The sequence below is a fragment of the Desmodus rotundus genome, chromosome 10 (assembly GCF_022682495.2).
Source record: "Desmodus rotundus isolate HL8 chromosome 10, HLdesRot8A.1, whole genome shotgun sequence".
NCBI classification, from domain to species: domain Eukaryota; kingdom Metazoa; phylum Chordata; class Mammalia; order Chiroptera; family Phyllostomidae; genus Desmodus; species Desmodus rotundus.
The window spans coordinates 14,614,353-14,632,744 of record NC_071396.1 but is presented as its reverse complement, the minus strand read 5'-3'; the positions used below and the strand labels follow the sequence as shown (position 1 = coordinate 14,632,744).

General features: G+C 38.7%; 1 protein-coding gene across 9 annotated transcripts in view; it reads right to left on the bottom strand.

The window, feature by feature from the left end:
• Positions 1 to 18,392, bottom strand: part of CEP170 (centrosomal protein 170) — a 98,621-nt gene that overhangs the window by 16,670 nt on the left and 63,559 nt on the right. For 5 of the 9 annotated variants that reach the window (XM_045184485.3, XM_045184486.3, XM_045184481.3 and 2 more), the window contains 4 exons: positions 15,537 to 15,686; positions 12,740 to 12,866; positions 8,795 to 10,621; positions 1,709 to 1,943 (listed from right to left, as the gene is read on the bottom strand). In XM_045184485.3, coding sequence (XP_045040420.2) covers positions 1,709 to 1,943; positions 8,795 to 10,621; positions 12,740 to 12,866; positions 15,537 to 15,686 — 2,339 coding nt within the window. The remainder of the gene's footprint in view (positions 1 to 1,708; positions 1,944 to 8,794; positions 10,622 to 12,739; positions 12,867 to 15,536; positions 15,687 to 18,392) is intronic. The other 4 variants (XM_045184487.3, XM_045184483.3, XM_045184484.3 and 1 more) reach the window with 2 other exon arrangements.

Below are 18,392 nucleotides of genomic sequence, written 5' to 3'. Positions count from 1 at the left end.
TGTCCTAGAGGGACGCTAAATATCAACCTTAACTTTATTTCCTTCCATGCTTTCTCTCCTTCCTACCCATGGGGTTTTTTGGGGGGTTTTGGGGATTCTTAAAAAATAAAAAAATAAAAATAAAAACTTCTCTGGCTTTGAGATATATGGCAGAAAAATATACCTTGAAAAATTAAGGTCTCAAAGGCAAGTTTTATCAGTACGGTGCTACTGACAAACTGCAGGGAGAAGGCATAAAATCGTTCAAGGTTAATGCACTTGGCCTTAGAGCCCTGCTCTAGATAATAAAATACGCATGGACAATAGTAATAAAACGCACATAATAACACAATGGAACCAGGGGAAAATATACAGTTCCTATTCACTTTTCCTCTTTTCTGTTTGGGGGCAAGGATGTGGGTTTGGCCAAGAAGGTGTTCAGTCATTCTAGCTTGGGGTCAAGAGCTTGAGAGAAGAGGCCTCCTAAGACATATACCTTGGTCCCTCAGGTAGAACTTGAACTTGAGCAGTGGGACATCTGTCCCAGAAAGGACAAAAGGAAGAGACAGGAGCAAGGCCTGCTGTTGCCAGCTTTGTCCACAGGAATAAAAAAGGTGTCAAGGGCCTCTCGCTGCAGGCATCTGTGGGCCCAGAATAATCCTGGCCCTTTCTCTGACTAGAATGGGTTTACCATGCTGCAGTAATTATTCTCATGGGAAGGCTATTTACACGGTAAGATAAAAATGGTTAAGCAGCACCATGGGATTAGAAGGGCATGTTCTCTGAGATTTACAAGCAATTAAGAAATTATAAGTAAACCATCATTTAAGACGAAAACTCTAAATATTACATTAAAATAATAAGCCAAAAAAAAAACCCCACACCACAATTCACAGAAGTGAACAGAGAAAGAAAAAAAAGATAAAGAACATTATATTATTAGTCTGTTGGGTTTTTTAAAGCATCTGTGGACTAATATAGAATTCTTTCATAATGTTGCCAAATGTAAGAGTTGATAATTTTAGCATATATACGGTGAGAGCGTTTAGGTAACATACGGTATACTGCAATAAAAGTTAGCATCTCACAAACTTCAAAGAAGTTATATTTTAACCACTATAGCATCTGTTTGATTACAGCCTCTCTCAACGTTCAACCACAATCAATTATTGATTAAAAGTCACACCTGCAGCATGGATTTTACTTTTTATTCTATAACCTAAAGGTTATAATAAAGAAATTTATTGAACATTGAAAATAAACATACTTTGATTTAATTATTACAGGGCTGAACTAAACAATAAACTCATAAAAGTGGGAGTAAAAAACCTGCCCACTCTAATTCCCCACAGAGAACATTAACAACACACCTCTAACAAGTACACTGTTACCTCTTTGATAGGTAAAAGCAAGAAAAAATTCAGCTGCATAATTCTTAATTATGTAGAGCTGATACTACCTTTTAAAAGTTATATTCACTCATTAGCATCTCTACTAGAAATAAAAGCGTAATAAAAATAAATTGATTCCACAATTATGTTAGTAGCACTAGCATTGAAAATATGAAAAAATAATGGATGGAAAGTAATATTTACATCTGACAAAACTAAGTTCCTGTGGATTTCATCTCTTGGACTATTAGGCCCAATCAGGTAAAAGCTAAACTTTGTGATCAAGTTGAAATGTTGGCCCAAAATTGTAACTCTTAAAGATAATCCACCAAACCAACCTGGCTATCTCTTCTCGGTGAGCAGTCCAGTCTCGGATGTAGTCTTCCTGCTCTTTTATCCGGTGCTTGAACGAAGAACTCGTAGGCATTGCTGACCCAGAGCTCTGCAACCGAGTCGTTTTCAGGGCTGGAGAAGTACGTAGACGGGTATGTTTAGGGGAATTACGGTTTGATCCAAATTCATCTTCTGAGGTGGAAGCATAATCAGTAGGAAAGCGCCTCCATCTTGAATTTACTAAATTAGTTTAATTATTAAAAAAAGAATTATTATGTTGTCTTTTAAAGGAGATAAAGTAAAAAAATCATGATTTCAAAAACACCATGAGCACACGCATGACACAATTTTCAGTAACCGACACACACATACCTCACAAAAACCGTAAGGCTACTACTCTTTAAAGATAGAAACGTTACAGTTGGGTAAACTGAAAACGATGAATAATTACAAATCATTGAAAGACCGTGTTTTCTGCAGTATGGTGAATACACATGTAGATGCAAAACTCACTAATGGTAGACAAGTAAGCAAGCTCAGGTACTTTTTAATTGCAAGTATTTGTCATTTGAGTGAAGAAGACATGGATTTTAAAAAAAAAATGACGGCAACAATAACAACAACAACAACAAAAATAAATTAAGGGAAAAGATTTCTTCATGCCACATGGACTTTCAACACGGAGATGGTAAAACCCCTCTTTTCCCACATACAAATGTGCATAATTCCTGCTGTGGAAATTATGGCAGAAAAAAACGTTACCTCTGTCATTCAACATCCTGTTACGCTACGATTGGAAAAAAACTTTTTACGTGGTAAAAACACAACAAAGCATCTTCAGTACAACTCTGCTGCTTTGACACAAAGCATACGGTGAAAATAGACAACGGCATGTTTAAAAAACCACAAGGAGCAAAACTCCACGAGCTATTCTCACAACCACTGACACGTAGGCACAGGAGATCACATTTGAAAAATCAGCAGACAAGTTAATGCAGACACTTCGCTACTACTGTTATTTTCAGAATCAACCATGATTTGTGAAACATAAACGGAGGTTAAAAAACGAGGAGATAACGGTGAATCTACGGCAGACTCCATGAGGACGGGAACCGCGCCTGTTTAATCCATTACTGTATTGCTCTAGCACTTAGCAGAGTGTCTGGCTAGCAAACGTTTAATATTTTTGAACAAATGACCTAACTCCTGGATAGTGACCATTTGCTTTTCTTGGATTAGGAAACACCTAATAGAAAACATGAGATGTTTTTGATGGTTAAAAGTAATAAAACCTTAGCACCTGCTATAAGTTCTGACTACTGTTAATACGAGGAACATTTTTCTCTTTCTCTCTCTTTAAACTCAGCCCAGGCTGCGTAGGCTGGTGAAGTCTAGAATGCCTTCATGTTATTTCCCTAGAATTTTACACCCTTCCTGTCTTTTCCTCCACAACTACATTTCTGCATGGGGCTCTGTAAGGCTGAGATGGCTCTCGGATGAAATTGGTATCTGAGCTGGTCTCTGGTAAAACAGAGAAATCTGTAACAGGAATACGCCACGAATCAGAGTCTACCCAATTGTTCTGACTCACGGTCCGAGGTGAAGCTCCCAAAGCTTAGCACTAGATTCGTGGGTATAAGAACAGAAAGATATGCAGAAACTTCATGATTTTCTATAGAAGTGTCTGCAAACGCACGTACAGAACTCTGGGTAATTGATTGCAGAGTTTTATTTTGAAGGGGGGATTAAATATTTCTGATTTTAACACTGTATCATTAACATAAACAATACTTTAACCCTGGGCATAATTTACTCATTTCTAGATATTTAAAATCTCCCGTTAACTGAACTGACCCTGAGAACTTGAAAACAATTTTAGAAAAAATTTAGGAAGAAGAGCAAAGAGGTTTTAGAAAAAAGTTAGAAATATGGCAAACTAATTAAAATATGGCAAATCAGAAATACGGCAAAACAAACTAGTACTTTTGAATAAAGGCATTGCATGTAATGTTTATTTTGGTACCTTAGAATATGATTCATTAAAGGAAATGCATAAATAAGAAAAGGATCTTTTGTTAAATTACATTTCCCAATTTTTGATTCGGAAACGATGGTAACCATGCCTGTTACTGAAAACTGTTTGGGGACAGAACAATACTAATAACAAAGAGTTGGAGTAAATTGCAGGAGCTATGAAACCACAAGCAGGTGTGATGGGTCTGAGGTGGGTAGGTCAGAGGCAACGTGGAGAGAATGGCCACGACAGCTGACAGTCCCAAGTGGCCGCGTACAGAATAGGAGAATGAGAAAGGGACAACCTAGGGCTACGAATGTAAGTTAAACATCCTGTGACACTGTATACGTAGAGCCTTATGAGAATTAACTTTTAATAGTCTGAGTCTTAAGATCAGAAAATTATAGAGACATTTTAGAGAAAAAAATAAAAGAAAAACTTTTTTTTCAAAAGACACTTGCAAACTTCCTGGGTTTTTTTTTAGATCTGCCTAAGAAGCCAGTAAGAATAGTGATAGCTTCTAATAATATCTTTAGAAAGAAGAGCAACTGAAAGAATAACACATATTTTAAAAACTGAAAGGTAACTTTTCTAGGTTTGCTCTCTTAAGATTTAGGGTAAAGGGAAAGATAAAGTAGGGTGTAGCAGAGAAATGGAAGTATGAACACTCTTGCAATTACTCAGGGTTAGCGTTGCCACAGGAAAACACATCATATACAGTGTGCTTGGCGGCAAAGCTCGGGGGACCTCTGGACACCACATAGCCTGAGTAGTAACAGCACAGAGAGGGGTCAAACGGCGTGGAAGTGACTACAGGTGACGAGGGACTGGGAAAGAGACTTGAATGCCAGGACCTCTAATCAGTTATTTCTCCAAAACCTTCTTTTAATACATTTTGCTGTCTTAAGTTTTGCTTCCAAACAATGGCAGGGATCCATTTTATCTGAAGAAAATCCCAATGCTTACTTATTTCATAGAATTTCAGAACAGAATGCCCTCAGGCATTAGATAGTCTAAATTCTTCAAATTAGGGAGAAGAAACACACCCAGAGAGGTCTTGCCTTGTGTAACTCAAAGTTTAAGTCAAGTCTACTGACTCCCAGAGTTCTAAACTCATTCCTTACTATTCCAATTGCTTTACAAGTAAACGTTAGAAAATTTCTTTCTTTTTTTTTTTTTTTTTTTACATTTCCAGCCAGACTATTTTTTTTAAAGGCATCCTCAATTTCTCTTAGAATGATAGATTTTCTGATTTCTACCTGTGCTAACGAAAAATGTTACTTCCTCTTCTTGAATTTTATTCTGCTTCGGTAAAATCATACAGAGAATTACATTTAATTTATATCATTAGGTTTACTTGATATATCAGCACTACTAAGGCATTTCAGATAAATCATTAAATTGAAAACATGTACTGAGGTGTTTGAAATGCCAATCTCTGAGAGGCTTCTTGGATGCTGTGATGCTGAATAGCACATCTAAACAATGAGAGAATGTTCCAAGATGGGCTTAATTAATTTCATAGCTGACCTGAAATCTGGATCAGTTACATTAATTATAAACTCATTTGTACTATAAAATTATGCAACACTCCCTCTTGTGGAAGTAATAAACTACATTCACTATAAAAACATATCATGAAGTCTAGAGAATTAAAAAAGGGAAAAGGGGTTATCAGGAGCATTTATCTAGGAATGCTCCGTTTTCTTTTACTGTCACCAAAACTTTGCTGGCTTTAAAACACATCCACATTTACAGATGTCACAGAAGCATTCGGACAATAAACACTGCATCTTCATATTTTATATGAGAGTATTTGTTGTGGGAATTTAAACCACAAACACGTTTCACATGTATATTTATGAGCACGCAGCAGTAGCATCCTTCGAGGGACAGAATCCCTGACAATGTTCTTATAAGGGTCTTTGACCTGGAAGAAGAAATAAATCAAGCCACGCATGCCCACCATTTAATTTCTACCCTCTACGAAGTTTGAGGACTAGAATAAAAAAGCGAAAGCAAACAGTCTAAGAAAATTCTAAGGATGTTAACATGATGTTTTTATTTTCTAGAATGTGCACTTTTTAAAACATAATGAAAACCAACTACTTTATTTTAATAATTCAGGGTACTCAGTTTCAAATATATCTTATTAAAATAGACCTGGCTATTTCTATCTAACTCGATATTAAAGGTCACTGAAGGAATTTTGGGGAAAAAAACTGGTTAAACTAAATGTAAATTACATCAGAAACAAAGAAGTATTAAAGGACCTTTACTCTTAATTTTGCTAAATCAGATATTCCCATTCTACTTCTGTCATACACATTTCTTCCGAAAAACTTTTTTAGGCATAACCTAAAATATAAAATTTGAGTTATTACAGAATGATTTTTACATATGCCAATATGGGCAACACCACACAGGGTCTAGATTCAGATATTTCAAAGATCCTTTAAGTTTATAGTGTGTAGAGCAACACTGATCAGTATGGTTTCACATTCTTTTAAATCATATTTCAGAAACTAAGAATTTTATTTTCTTTTTCTATTCAAGATATGATGACTACCTTTAATAGAAATATCATAATATCAAAGATACCTCAATTAGCAATATCAAAAAAGCATGTTTGGTTTTTGTTTTTTTTATACTACCTACCCCATGTAGCTATAATAGTTTAATATGTTACCACAGACAGAAACGTCCTGGCCATTGTCTTCCTAGATAAAATATCATAAATGGGCATCTTGAGAGATTCCAGATATACAATCCTGGGTCTCAGTGTGGTTTTAGGCTCATCAGGAGGAACATGAACTTGGTAAAACACCAGAATGACAGATGTTACAGTGAATAACCCCAAGACCCGTAGATTGTAAACTGGCCTTCTCTATACTCCTGATGATAATCAACAGAGTCTAGCAGTCCTCTGATAGCCCGCGTGCCAGCAGACAGAGGCTGTTTTTCAGAGCTACACTAGATGTGGCGGGAGAAATGAAAGGCTGGGAATTAAAAGCCCTGGATTCTCACCCCGTCCCTCCCACAGCCATATGACCAGGAGAGGGGATTTCAACTTAGCTATTAGCTCTCTAAACCAAATGACCCTTCTAGCTGTTAAATTCCATGATTTTAATTATTTAATATACTGCTATTAGGTATGAAGGAGGCCAAAATCGTGTACCTCAATCTGCCCTAAAGAATTTCAGTAACTAATTCAAGGTACTTTTTGGACATAGAAAATTGCATGTTTATCAAGTTCTGAAGTCCAAGAAGCCAAAACCAAAACTTAGCCTTAAAGACATGTATATAATATGACATCTTATAGCCATTTCTTAGACTTGCAGAAGTAATCACACTTGGTTTGCAATGCAAATAAGCCCCTCAAGTTAAACACTGAGGAATGACACTGAATCACTCAGGTGCTAAGAGTTCGACAATCAGGACGGGAGGAAGAGTCGTTCCGAGCAACTTGGTAACATACAGCGTGTGTTACAGCCTGCGTCATGTTACAGCCTGTTAGTCCCGGAGAGCACTTACGCATTTTTATGATCTTAGAGATGAGGTGACGAGACACAGAATGCGACAGAGAAACTTTATCAGAACACACACCAGAGCAAGAAGAACAAAGGAAATGTGAAGAGGTAGGGCCATAAGGAACAATGCTGAGTAAACGTAAACCGAGAGATAGCAGCAGTCAGTTTGAAAATACTTGGCAATGGATCTAGGAACCACTGAGCAAAGCTTGAGGCGTAGAAACAAGAGGATGGGGGTAATAAGGAAGATGCACCTGTTGTTTTTGGAATCATGATCGTATGTAATACACCTTCAGACTCCACACATTCCCACCACAGGTACAGCCACCATCACCCACTGACCCACCAACCCAGACAGGGATGGAATGTGAACAGAGTGGAGGAAGCAGCAGTGGAGAGAGGAGAGGAGGAATAAAAAGTGAAAAAGTAACACACGCAAAGCACTGTTCGTTTTGAGTCTTGTAGGCCATACTGCGGCAGGTGGGAAAATAAAAAGACCACATACCGACTTTCCCTGCATTCTAACTCAGGACTTGGGGTTCACTGAGATGCCTGCTGACTGAGGGTAACACACGCCCAAGTTTGCACCAGCTGGTTCCCCCGCACTGGCCTGTTCGGCCACACCCCTGCAGGAGGCTGATTATGAGGTAATGAGGCGGTGTCTGCCGGACACACACAAATATCTGCCTCGGTACCAAAGGGGGTCCCGTGTGCTCACGGGCCCCAGCTCTCAGTATGAAGTCTGTGAACAGACAAATATGCCAGAGGCAGTTAAAACCTGCTGGGGGATAAGTCGCTTTTGTAAAGATTACAGGTAATGACAGCTAACTACTATTCTTAAGTGATGTAACAGTGCTTTATGAGCTGACGCTCATAACCTGTTAAATGTCTACAGCCCAGTTTGACCCACGGGCTAAGTGACTGCCTCACGAATCCATCTTCCTCCACTGAAATAAATCAAGGGTTAGTTTCACTTGCCCCACCATCAACAGACCTCACTTTTAAAGGTGGGTAAGATAAGACTGCATGCCAAAGTAAGGTGTGTAAGACATGTCAAAAACAAATGGGTAAAAAGGGTAAAATAGCGGTCATTTCATTTAGCTCTGAAAGGAGGAATAAAAGGTCTACTGCTTTTCTTCAGATCCACAAGGGCTTGGAATTAGGTGAGGATATGTGAAAGTTAGACTCATGCTTTTAGGAACACAGTGTTGACTCCTATCATCTAAACCAGAGAGTGATTCCTAATCTGATGTTTGACACACAAATCCAGGTGGCTCACCAACAACACAATTAAATCTCCTGTATCAGTTCAGTGGGCCTCTACTTTTGAAATCACTATTTTACTCCGGGATATTAACTGGAAGTATATATAACGTCTGAATTTTCTATTTATTAAACTAAATAACTTTTATAGGAAAAAACCTCTCTATAGAGTGCCTCTTCTGTTGAATATTTTGAGAAACAATGCTGGAGACTTTTTTTTAAAAAGAAACCCCAAAACATAAAAGAAATATGCTAATATTATAAAAAGTCTGGATCCAATTTACCTGAAGGAGAGCCATGCGCTGAGGACATACTTTTGACCTTGGAGTCTGAGAGTCGAGAGATGCTGTTGGCTCTGATTCTAGGGGAAAATTTATCCGAAGGTACTAGTCTGGCTCCACTGCGAATGATGGCTTCTGCGGTCCGTGAAGAGGCACTACTTCTAGAGATGGTTGCTTCCGAGTCACTGCGAGCTGACAACGAGCCCAGCCGGGTTCTCCGAGGCTGGGCCAATAAATCAATCCTAGAGATGTTCCGCCTTCCTGTGGGAGGTTTTGACGTTGAACTTGTTGTGGACACTTCAGAAGCAACGGATGCTTTGTCAGCATCGGCCAGTTCACTGTCTGAAGCTTCACCAAGTCGTGCTCGGCGCAGGAGGGAAGTCCTGGTGGGTCGCGGCCTTGGAAGAGTGGTAGATTTACTGGACGAACCGGGCGCGGCAGGGGAGGTCTTGGACTTGGTCGCCTTGCTTCCGTCCAGTTTGGAATGCGCATGCTCATCGGTTGAGGTGAGTGGAGTCCTCCCGTGAGGTTTACAAGAGTAGGTTTCCTGATCGGATGACAGAATGTCAGAGATGGCAGAATGAGGTACACTGGAGGTTTGGTCATCGTCGGTCAAGTCCACCGAGGGCTGTCTTATTCTCCCACTGGACTGTACGAATTTACGCCCATCTGCTCTTGAACCTATATCCGTGGAGCGGCTCTTTGTTTTCTTTTCGATTTTCTCCCTAGCACCGGAAGATGATTTTGCAACATCTTTGGAAGGAGAACCTGAAGAACACCTGTCTTTATAGAGACTGGTGAAACTCTTCCGCTTTTGGGTTGACTTTCTTTCGGTCTCCCCAGTCACCAGGCTGATTGTACTAGCGGTGTCCACATCAGATTCTGGTGAAATAGAGTTGTCCCTGTTATAACTGGGAGTATCTGGGCCTTCGTCCGTTTTATTATCTTCGCGCAGTTTAGCTTCTAGAAAAGCCATCACCGCCTCTGTGTCTTTTAGAATAAGGGTTGTGTCCATGCTGGAATCGGTTTCCATGGAGTCGCTTCTTTCGCGTATTCTGCTGGCGGATGCCAGTGCCAGGGACGGGGGTGTAGACGAAGTCTGCTTATTGATGTGCGGAATAAGTTCTATGGGGATGTTCGGGCTGGGTTTCTCTATAGTGAAGCTTCCTTGTCGCACTAAGGACTTGGAGGACTCCTTTTTGTCTCCTCCCTTCGAAGCGTGACTTTTCAGAACGTCCTCGGGTTTTCTTCGCTTGCCCTCGCTTTGTATCACCCTTTCTCCTTTGCTTGCAGAATGTCCTGGAATTTTCTCTTGAGATAGTGACTCCTGTTTGAAAGATTCCTCCCTACTTCTCTCTACCTGACCTGAGGCATTTTTGGAAGGTAATTTCGGTGTCCACTGGGCCTGATCCTTTGGCTCTTGTTGCTGAAGTTTAGCTAATGTTTGCTTCACCAAAGAAGCTTCCTTATCCGCTTCCCCTTTCTCCTTTCCTGGGGAGGAGCTGCCTAGGAGCAGCAGGGCTTTACTGTCCCCGCCAGTTTTCAGGGGCTCCCCGTTCACCGCCCTGTTCGGTTTGGCCAGGCCTCTGTCAGCGTCTTGCTTGTCTTTCTGGTATACCTGTGTAGGGGCTTCCTTCTCCTGAAGCTCTGTGTCTTGCTTTTCTCCTATCTCCGACCTCTGGCTCATAACCTTGGCTCTGGAGCTCTCCAGGGACTTCTCTTCATTTGGCAGCTGGGGGAGGGTCCGTCTCCTCCTCTCTCCCTGGCTAGCCAAGGAAGTGACTGAGCCAGCACTTCGCATGGAAATGCCAGATTCACTGATATCTGCATCTGTGACATAAAACCACAAAGAAGCAATTAGGGCAAAAAGTAAGTATAAAAAGAGTATCATTTTACACCAGGTTTTGAAGTGTAAGTTAAGAGATGGCTTCAGTAGAAAATAAAACTTGGGCTAAATAAGCCAGCATTGTGACAGAGTAGTTTAAAAAGCAGGCGCAATGCCAAGTGCACAAATGGCCAATTACTGACGGGGGAGCCAGGAAAGTAAGCTGCCTGAGGTGGAAACTGGGGTCATCTGATCGGACACCTACTTCTGTTGCCTCTTTTACTTTTACTGTGTTTTATAGAAGGTCACCGTGTTCATTCTTACTTTTGGGACTTATCCCATTCTCTAAACTTTGCTCATGATAACAGACTCTAACTACTGTATTGTACAATTGCACAGAGAGTACCTAATAAACGCTGTTTATTTGCTGTACTTTCAGTTTACGTAGCAAAAATCTTGTTTTTAATAAGCATTATTATCTAACTGGAAGAATACGTTGAATTTCCTGGGTAAAATGGAAAACGTAGGACTTAATAAGTTTTTCTAAAAATAAAATTCAAAGCTGATTGAAAGAATTTTTTTAAATATAAGTATGAAAAAAAGGTGATAGGACTTGTTTTAATTTTATAAACAGAGGGATTTTAAATTATGGCCGCCTGGTGCATTAAGGCCTCATAAAGAAATACACAATCACTTCCTCTTTCTCAAGTAAGTAGAAGCCAGTGAGAAAATGCATACATTAATGTTTCCATGCGAGAGAATTTGAGAATACTTATGAAGGATTTTCCTGAATAGATGGAATGTTTTTGAGAAAAGGGATACATCTTTCAGAGAACTATAAATTAACATATAAAGGATCCTAATTTTTTGAAAATAACTGGGGAAAAGATGCTAGATAAAGCTTCTATAGATCTTTTTTCCTTTACAATTCTTAAAGTTTAACATTAAAATTTCATAGCAATACAATGACCATGATGCAAGAAAATGTTAAACTTACCGATTTAACTAATTTAGCAATTAATCATGTGTTATTTTGTTATGGCTTATATCTTGCTATTTGAAGCATCTAAAATGTCATAGCTATTTTATTTTTTGTATTTTTCTAGATTTCTCACCCTGGATAAGTGGTTAACAAGAACACTGTAGATTTCAGTGGATTTATCAGCTTATCTAAATAAATTAATTTACAACATGAAGCCTGAATGAGACAATGAAGGCCAAGTGGTCTACTGTTTCTTATAGCAAGGGTAGAATTTTGCTTTCCAGAGCTAATGCTTAATAATTTTATAGTGGCTTCTTCTTATAAATGTACCTCGCTCCTCTGCCCGGTCTCTGTTTCCCAAACACGAACTGGTTTCTGTGAAACAACTTGCAAATCCCTGTCTTTCCAAAGATTTTTGGTAAAACTACAAATTGTTCTTTGATTTCTGACTGATAAGTGATACAGCTTTTCCTGTACCCCGTCTTGTACCTTGGTCAAATAATGCTAATGTTTCTAAAACTCCTAAACCAAATTTTTAGGGAGCCGTAAGTCAGAGACAAAATAAATTTCTATTTCCATTTCTAAGGATAACAATATTAAGACTATAAATATAAAGCCACATGCAAATTCTTCTTGAATGTTTTTTTAAATTAAGACTGTAATTAACTGAATCCAATAATATTAGAAGCATAAAATTTGTTTTCTTTAAAGAAACTGTATTTCAGTTCATAGAAATAATTAAAAGGTAATCAAAATCACATTACATAGATTCAAGAGATGTAGTAAGTAAATTATGTATTAAGCAAATTCTTTTTTAATTGATGTAAGGCATAAAAAGTAGCATTTACATATTTATTGTATTAATGAATGGGATAATTTGGAATATGTTGGTCTTCTTTGTAAATTTTCATGGTATACAAATTTGTGTATGTTATGTGCTTCATCTACAAATTATCTCTCTATCATCAGTTAATGTGAATGGTTTCCACATCAGTGAAATTAAAATTATACATGTAGTGTAAGCATGATCATATCTGAAAATGCTTATTTAGGTTTAATTTACTTCTCACTCTATAGATTCAGCTTGTTTTTAAAAAACGGACATACCGTTCACACAGACACACACACAGGAAGAAAATACCGTTCTCTAAAGGAGTAGGTACAGACAGTTCCATCGTCCTTTCTTCTTGGTCATGTCTTGTGTGATTAGCAGCCAAACTAGCCCACTGTGAGACCCACCGCTTGCTTCCGGATGAAGGTGGGACTTCCTGGAGAAGAAAAATAAAATAACAAAATAATACAATCTGGTCAAATCTGATTCTCACGAGAGACAATTCCAGTTAGTCACATTAACCCGTCATACAAAGCAATATTTACAACTCATATTCTTATGTTCTCACTTAGTAAGTTTCCTCATATAGTATAAAATGAATATTCTCTAGTTACCCCCTTTAACTACAACATTTTATTATTGCTGTGAATGTAGTATAAATCAACTCATGCAAGTCTAACAATGGTACTAAAATAAACTCTTGGAGCTGAAATTCACTGCTGCTAGGTAAACTTAGGTGTATCATCTTAGCTCTGTGGCTCTAACAGTGGAGTTAGTTCTATCCCCTTCTATGGAAGAGGGGGTCTAAAGGTCTGTCCCTAAATTGTTCTCTAGCCCTCTGTTTCCAGGAACCAGAGTGGCTCCAGAGTCTCAAGGAGTATTAAATCTGCCAGGCCACGTCTTCAGGGATTTCAAAGACAAGCCCAGAGCTCGGCACTTCTTTCTATGACACTTTAATATTTTCAGAAAGAGAAGAAATCACTCAACCTTTAAGAATTTTTCCATAACCACTCTGAACCTACACCTTGCCCACGTCTACTCTGTCCTTCAAGCAAGTGCTCTTGAGCCCTTACAGTCAAATGTGCAATGGAATTTAGTTCATGCTCCAGACCCACACACTTAGGGACGTAGCAAGGGGATTCTTAAGACCAGAGCCATCTAGACATTTAATATGGAAGGGGCTAGGGAGTGTAAAAAGCCCTATTTCCTCACGAAGAAAGTAAGCCAAGGCTTAATACTGAAACTGAAATGACAACTAAGGTATAGGAATGACTGAAGGTATGACTGAAAATTTATTTTGAATTATTCAAAGCAATATTTTATTAAGAGTACCGGATTTACTGTATTACTGGTGACAGGCCAGAAACTGCTAAAGTAAATATTTCATATAGACTGTATACGACATGATTTCAAAAATAACATGTTAACAATACAGGACAATGAAGCCTAAGGAATTCTTGCCGAATCCTTGAATTCCCTTCCAAGATTTTATGGGAAGTGCCCATAACTCGGGCACTGGAGCAAGTATCTCAGCCATTTCCACCACGCCGGGAACACCCAGAATAGAGTGAGTTTCAAGGGCACATGCTTATGTAAAACAATGGTGTAAAAGTTGTTCCAATGGCCTTTTTAGGCGACTCTTTCAAAGGCGGGTACATACTGGCACTATATACACATTTTACATGGCATGGGTTGAGGGGGCAGGGAAAAGAAGAGAGACTCTATTTAAGTTCACATTCACCAGAACCCTTCCTAGATGAATCAGAAAACCAAAATGCTGCCTCGAGTAAGTACTGCTGGCTTTCAACAAGTAAATGAAGCGTCTCGTGTCTTGTAACACAGAATAACAGTTCTCTAAGACCAAGGGTCTTAGGAACACTAAAGTACAATAATTACTTTGACAGTTTTCAGGAAATGGAAGACCATGAAAGAACAATTTTAACATATAGGTAGGTGTATTTATCTATTATAGAAATATTTTATTTATACTTCACACAAATAAAACTATTATATTTTGCTTTATTTGTACCTTAAGATTTTATTTATTTTATGTATTTTTTACCATTTGCATATTTAAAATTAACTCACTTCCTGAGAGGGAGTAGAGCACAATGAGTAAGAGAATGAGCTAAGAAATCAAGGCTACTTAAAGTTCAAACTCTAGCTCCACAAGGTACTAGTTTTAAGACCTTGGCCAACTTAATGATTACATACTACAGTTTCCTGCTTTGTAAAATGGCACACAGAAAGCTCCCACTGAATGTTAGCTCTTATTATCTGAATAAATTATAATCAATTAACACTTCTCAGTTACATGCATTTTTAAGATTTTTTCTTGACACATCCGCGTGGAATGAAGTTCTAAGATCATTTCCAATAAAGGAATGAACATTTAAGTGCATAAATCTCAGACAATTACTATGTTGGGCATTTTATATACCTCATTAAACTCTCTGTAAACAGGTTTTATTAAAAATTATTTTCTCATCATTCATAGGGATGAGAACACTGAAGACAAGCAAGGGGAAGCAGCTAAGTCAAAGGCACGCTGTCAGAAGCGGCAGTTCTGAGACTCGAACTCAGGTCTTTCTAGCTCTGCAATACCACGCTGAGTCTAAACTACCTTAACCCAGCCATCCTTAATTAACTTCACATTATTCTAACTACATCCCAGCTGTACTGCAATGGCACCGTTTGAGGTTTGTAAGTTGTATCTATGAGGCGCTACCTTGCATGTTTCCTGGCATGATAACTCTTTCCATCCCACATACTTGGCCTCCTAGAAAGGATAAGCAGTGTGTATACTTTTCATGTTATCTCACAATGCAATTAGAGCAGCGAGCATATAGCTCATCAACAGCTTACTAAAAGTTAACATTTCTTCCCTCACTACAAAACAATATTAATTTGAAAGAACACAGCAACAAAAATTGAAATGGGATTACTGAAAAAAACAACTGCTTCGGGCTTTCATGAGAAACAAATGATTCGTGAGACTTAGTTTTCAGAAGCACCTCACAAGGGGACGGATCAATAACTTGATGTAATTACGCGTGACAGAAACGTAATTTGTGCGGACAACGTTCAGCACGAGGGAGACGTATACCTCTGAGTTGTGAAACCCAGGAGTGCACAGTGGTTTCCTTTCTTCCATGACTACGGCGGCGGAACTGAGGGCCCAGTCTTTTATCAGCTCTTTATGTTTCTCATGGATAATAGGCCTAGTATAGTCCTGATTGTCATCTAATCCAAACACCTAGGAGGAGAAATCATTTGACAGGTGAAAACTCAGAATAACATGGGAATACTCTCAGTAACTTCAGAGGCAAATACAGATACCCTAAATTAGCTTCCCCAGCGACAGAAAACCTGCTGAACGACGAGGTAAGCTCCAAAGGGAGGGAGAGCTGGGGAGGAAGAGGGGACAGTGGCAGCCCTTGGAAGTGTAGCTGCCCGTTGCTGATATCTATCTAGCTAATGCACTGATTGCTAGTACGAAATATTCGGGATATTACAATCCATCTGTTAAAAGAGGTCAACAATGTTAAACACTGAAATAATGCAGAGTTAAAAAGCGTACCACTTGAGCTTGTTTTCAGTTTGTCTCTTTGTTCTGTTATTTTTGAGAAGCATGTTGGGAAACTATAAATGTAGGATGGATTTTATGTGTTCCTTCCCTACCAAATGTTTAACATCTACATACATGCATTAAATGTACACATGTAACTAAGTTCACACATAACAGATTTTATTGCATGATCTTTATATTGGGTATAGGATAATTCTCAAACTATATTCACCTAAAATAACTCACAGGCCTTCATCTGAAGTGCAGATTTCTGGGTCTCCTCACACAGGTTAGCACTTTGAATAAGCAGACTGCCTCTGGTGGACACTTGGGGAATATTCTACATACAGAGATGAGCAATCATGTGCTTTTAGGGCAGGAGCTCAGTCTTACTCATTTCCTAGCTTGTAACAGGCCCTGATTTTGCCAAAGAGGCTGAAGAAAGAGGTTTAACTACATGAACTTCAACATTCCACAGTCTCACTTGGCTCCCAATGCTTATTGTTTACAAGTATTGGTTGTGGCTCTAATTATTACAATCCAGAAAAACACTGTGTTTGAATTGGCACTTTGTAGAAAGGAGTTATAGAACATAACCAGAGAGACTTCATTCTGTATAAAAGGGGAAAATACATTTGTTTAAGCTATTTTCTAGAAAACTTTGTAATGATTACCCAGCACATCTATCCGATAAATTTTGAAGTGCACATTTAGTAAGGCAGATGACAGGATTTTAACAACTATAACCTGGGAATGTTACCACTAGATGGCCTTATTACTTACTATTTAATTCAAATATGACTATAGTTTTAAAGAATTGTGATTTCATAGTCTCTTGAACCACTCAGTATTCAAATTATCTTTGCTTTAGGAGCAAATTGTATATTATTAAATTGAAATCAAGTAGGAATTTCAATAACACATACAAGTGCAGTATAAAGAAGGGACGAACCTGCTTCATTTTGCTCCACAGTAGAACGAGTACGTTTAGCAACGACAAGCAGTGAAAGCACTGCGTGTACTTTTCTATGTGCTCGGCCTTGAACCCCACTTGAACAGAAGGCAAATTAGAGCTACTCAAGTTATTTGTGACCATCTTAATTCAAAAATTTTCTAACTCAAGCTATTAAACTCCAAATATACTGATTTATCTCTTTATTTTTATAACAACTACTAGAAAAATAATCTAACTCAAGCTTGGCAGCAGATGATAAAAATAACCACCTGTGATGGTTACCTGCATTTGTATCTCTTTGGCATGCAATTTACAAACTACCTTAAGTGATTTTCTGATTTGCTGATATTGCATTCAAATCATACTCACAGGGACTTCCCAAACCTTGACTTCCTCAAACATTTAAGCACCGGCAGTTTGTAACAAAATATACTGAATCTCTCCAAATCACTTCTGACCCTAGTTTGAAATGATAACCAAAGACATAAACACAAATGAGCGGTAATGCTTTAGGAAGGGGAGTGTGGATTCCCTTGCAGGGGGGTTCAACCTTTTGGCGTCTCTGGGCCACAAGGGAAGAAGAGTTGTCTTGGGCCACACGTTAAATACATTGTGACAAGTAATCACAAAAAATCTCACAATGTTTTAAGCAAATTGATGATTTTGTGTTGGGCCGCACGCGGCCCCTGGGCCGTAGGTTGGATGGACACCCCTGCTCGAAAGCCTCAGAGACAGCTATACGTGTGTCTGTCAGAGAAGTGACATTTGTTTATTTTCCAGACAAGCGGGACAGTCTAAACTGCCACTGCAAGGGGAAAGAAGCCTTTAAAATTCATCCCTGTATTTTTGACAGTGCTTTGAAAAATTAATGAGAGCAACGACTAACGTAGCTTGAAATCCGTATCATCATTTTTGTGTCTAGGTACAAAACCCCCACTGGTGACAACTTTCATGTGAAAACAAAGGACAAAGAGGATATAAAAAACTTATACTGTCTACATACTTTAAAGGTATACTTTTCACATTTAAAGAAGTACATATATTCTGTCACACGATCTAATAGTGAAACAGAACTTGAGAGTTGCTCAAAGCAGAGGCCAAGTTTGCTACAGTGTCTCCTCTTTTCCTTCTAGAATTTGTCCCTAGGGGATTTCACCCACATCCAAGGCTTCCTTTCAATTTCCAACTACAGACAACTGCTCACCTGTCATCTCTCCTCCTAGATGGCTCAGAGGTATTTCCAGTGTAGTACTGACACAGACTCATGATTCTCTCCTCTTCCCCACTCTGGCCTCAAATACCCAACTTGATATATGGTACAATCTCTGGAGTTTTCATTCAGCTAGGGACTTATCTGTAGGCTACTGAGCTAGCCACCATAAAGGATATCATTTACAGTTAGCCCTCAGTATCTGTGGGTTCCACATCCACGAATTCAG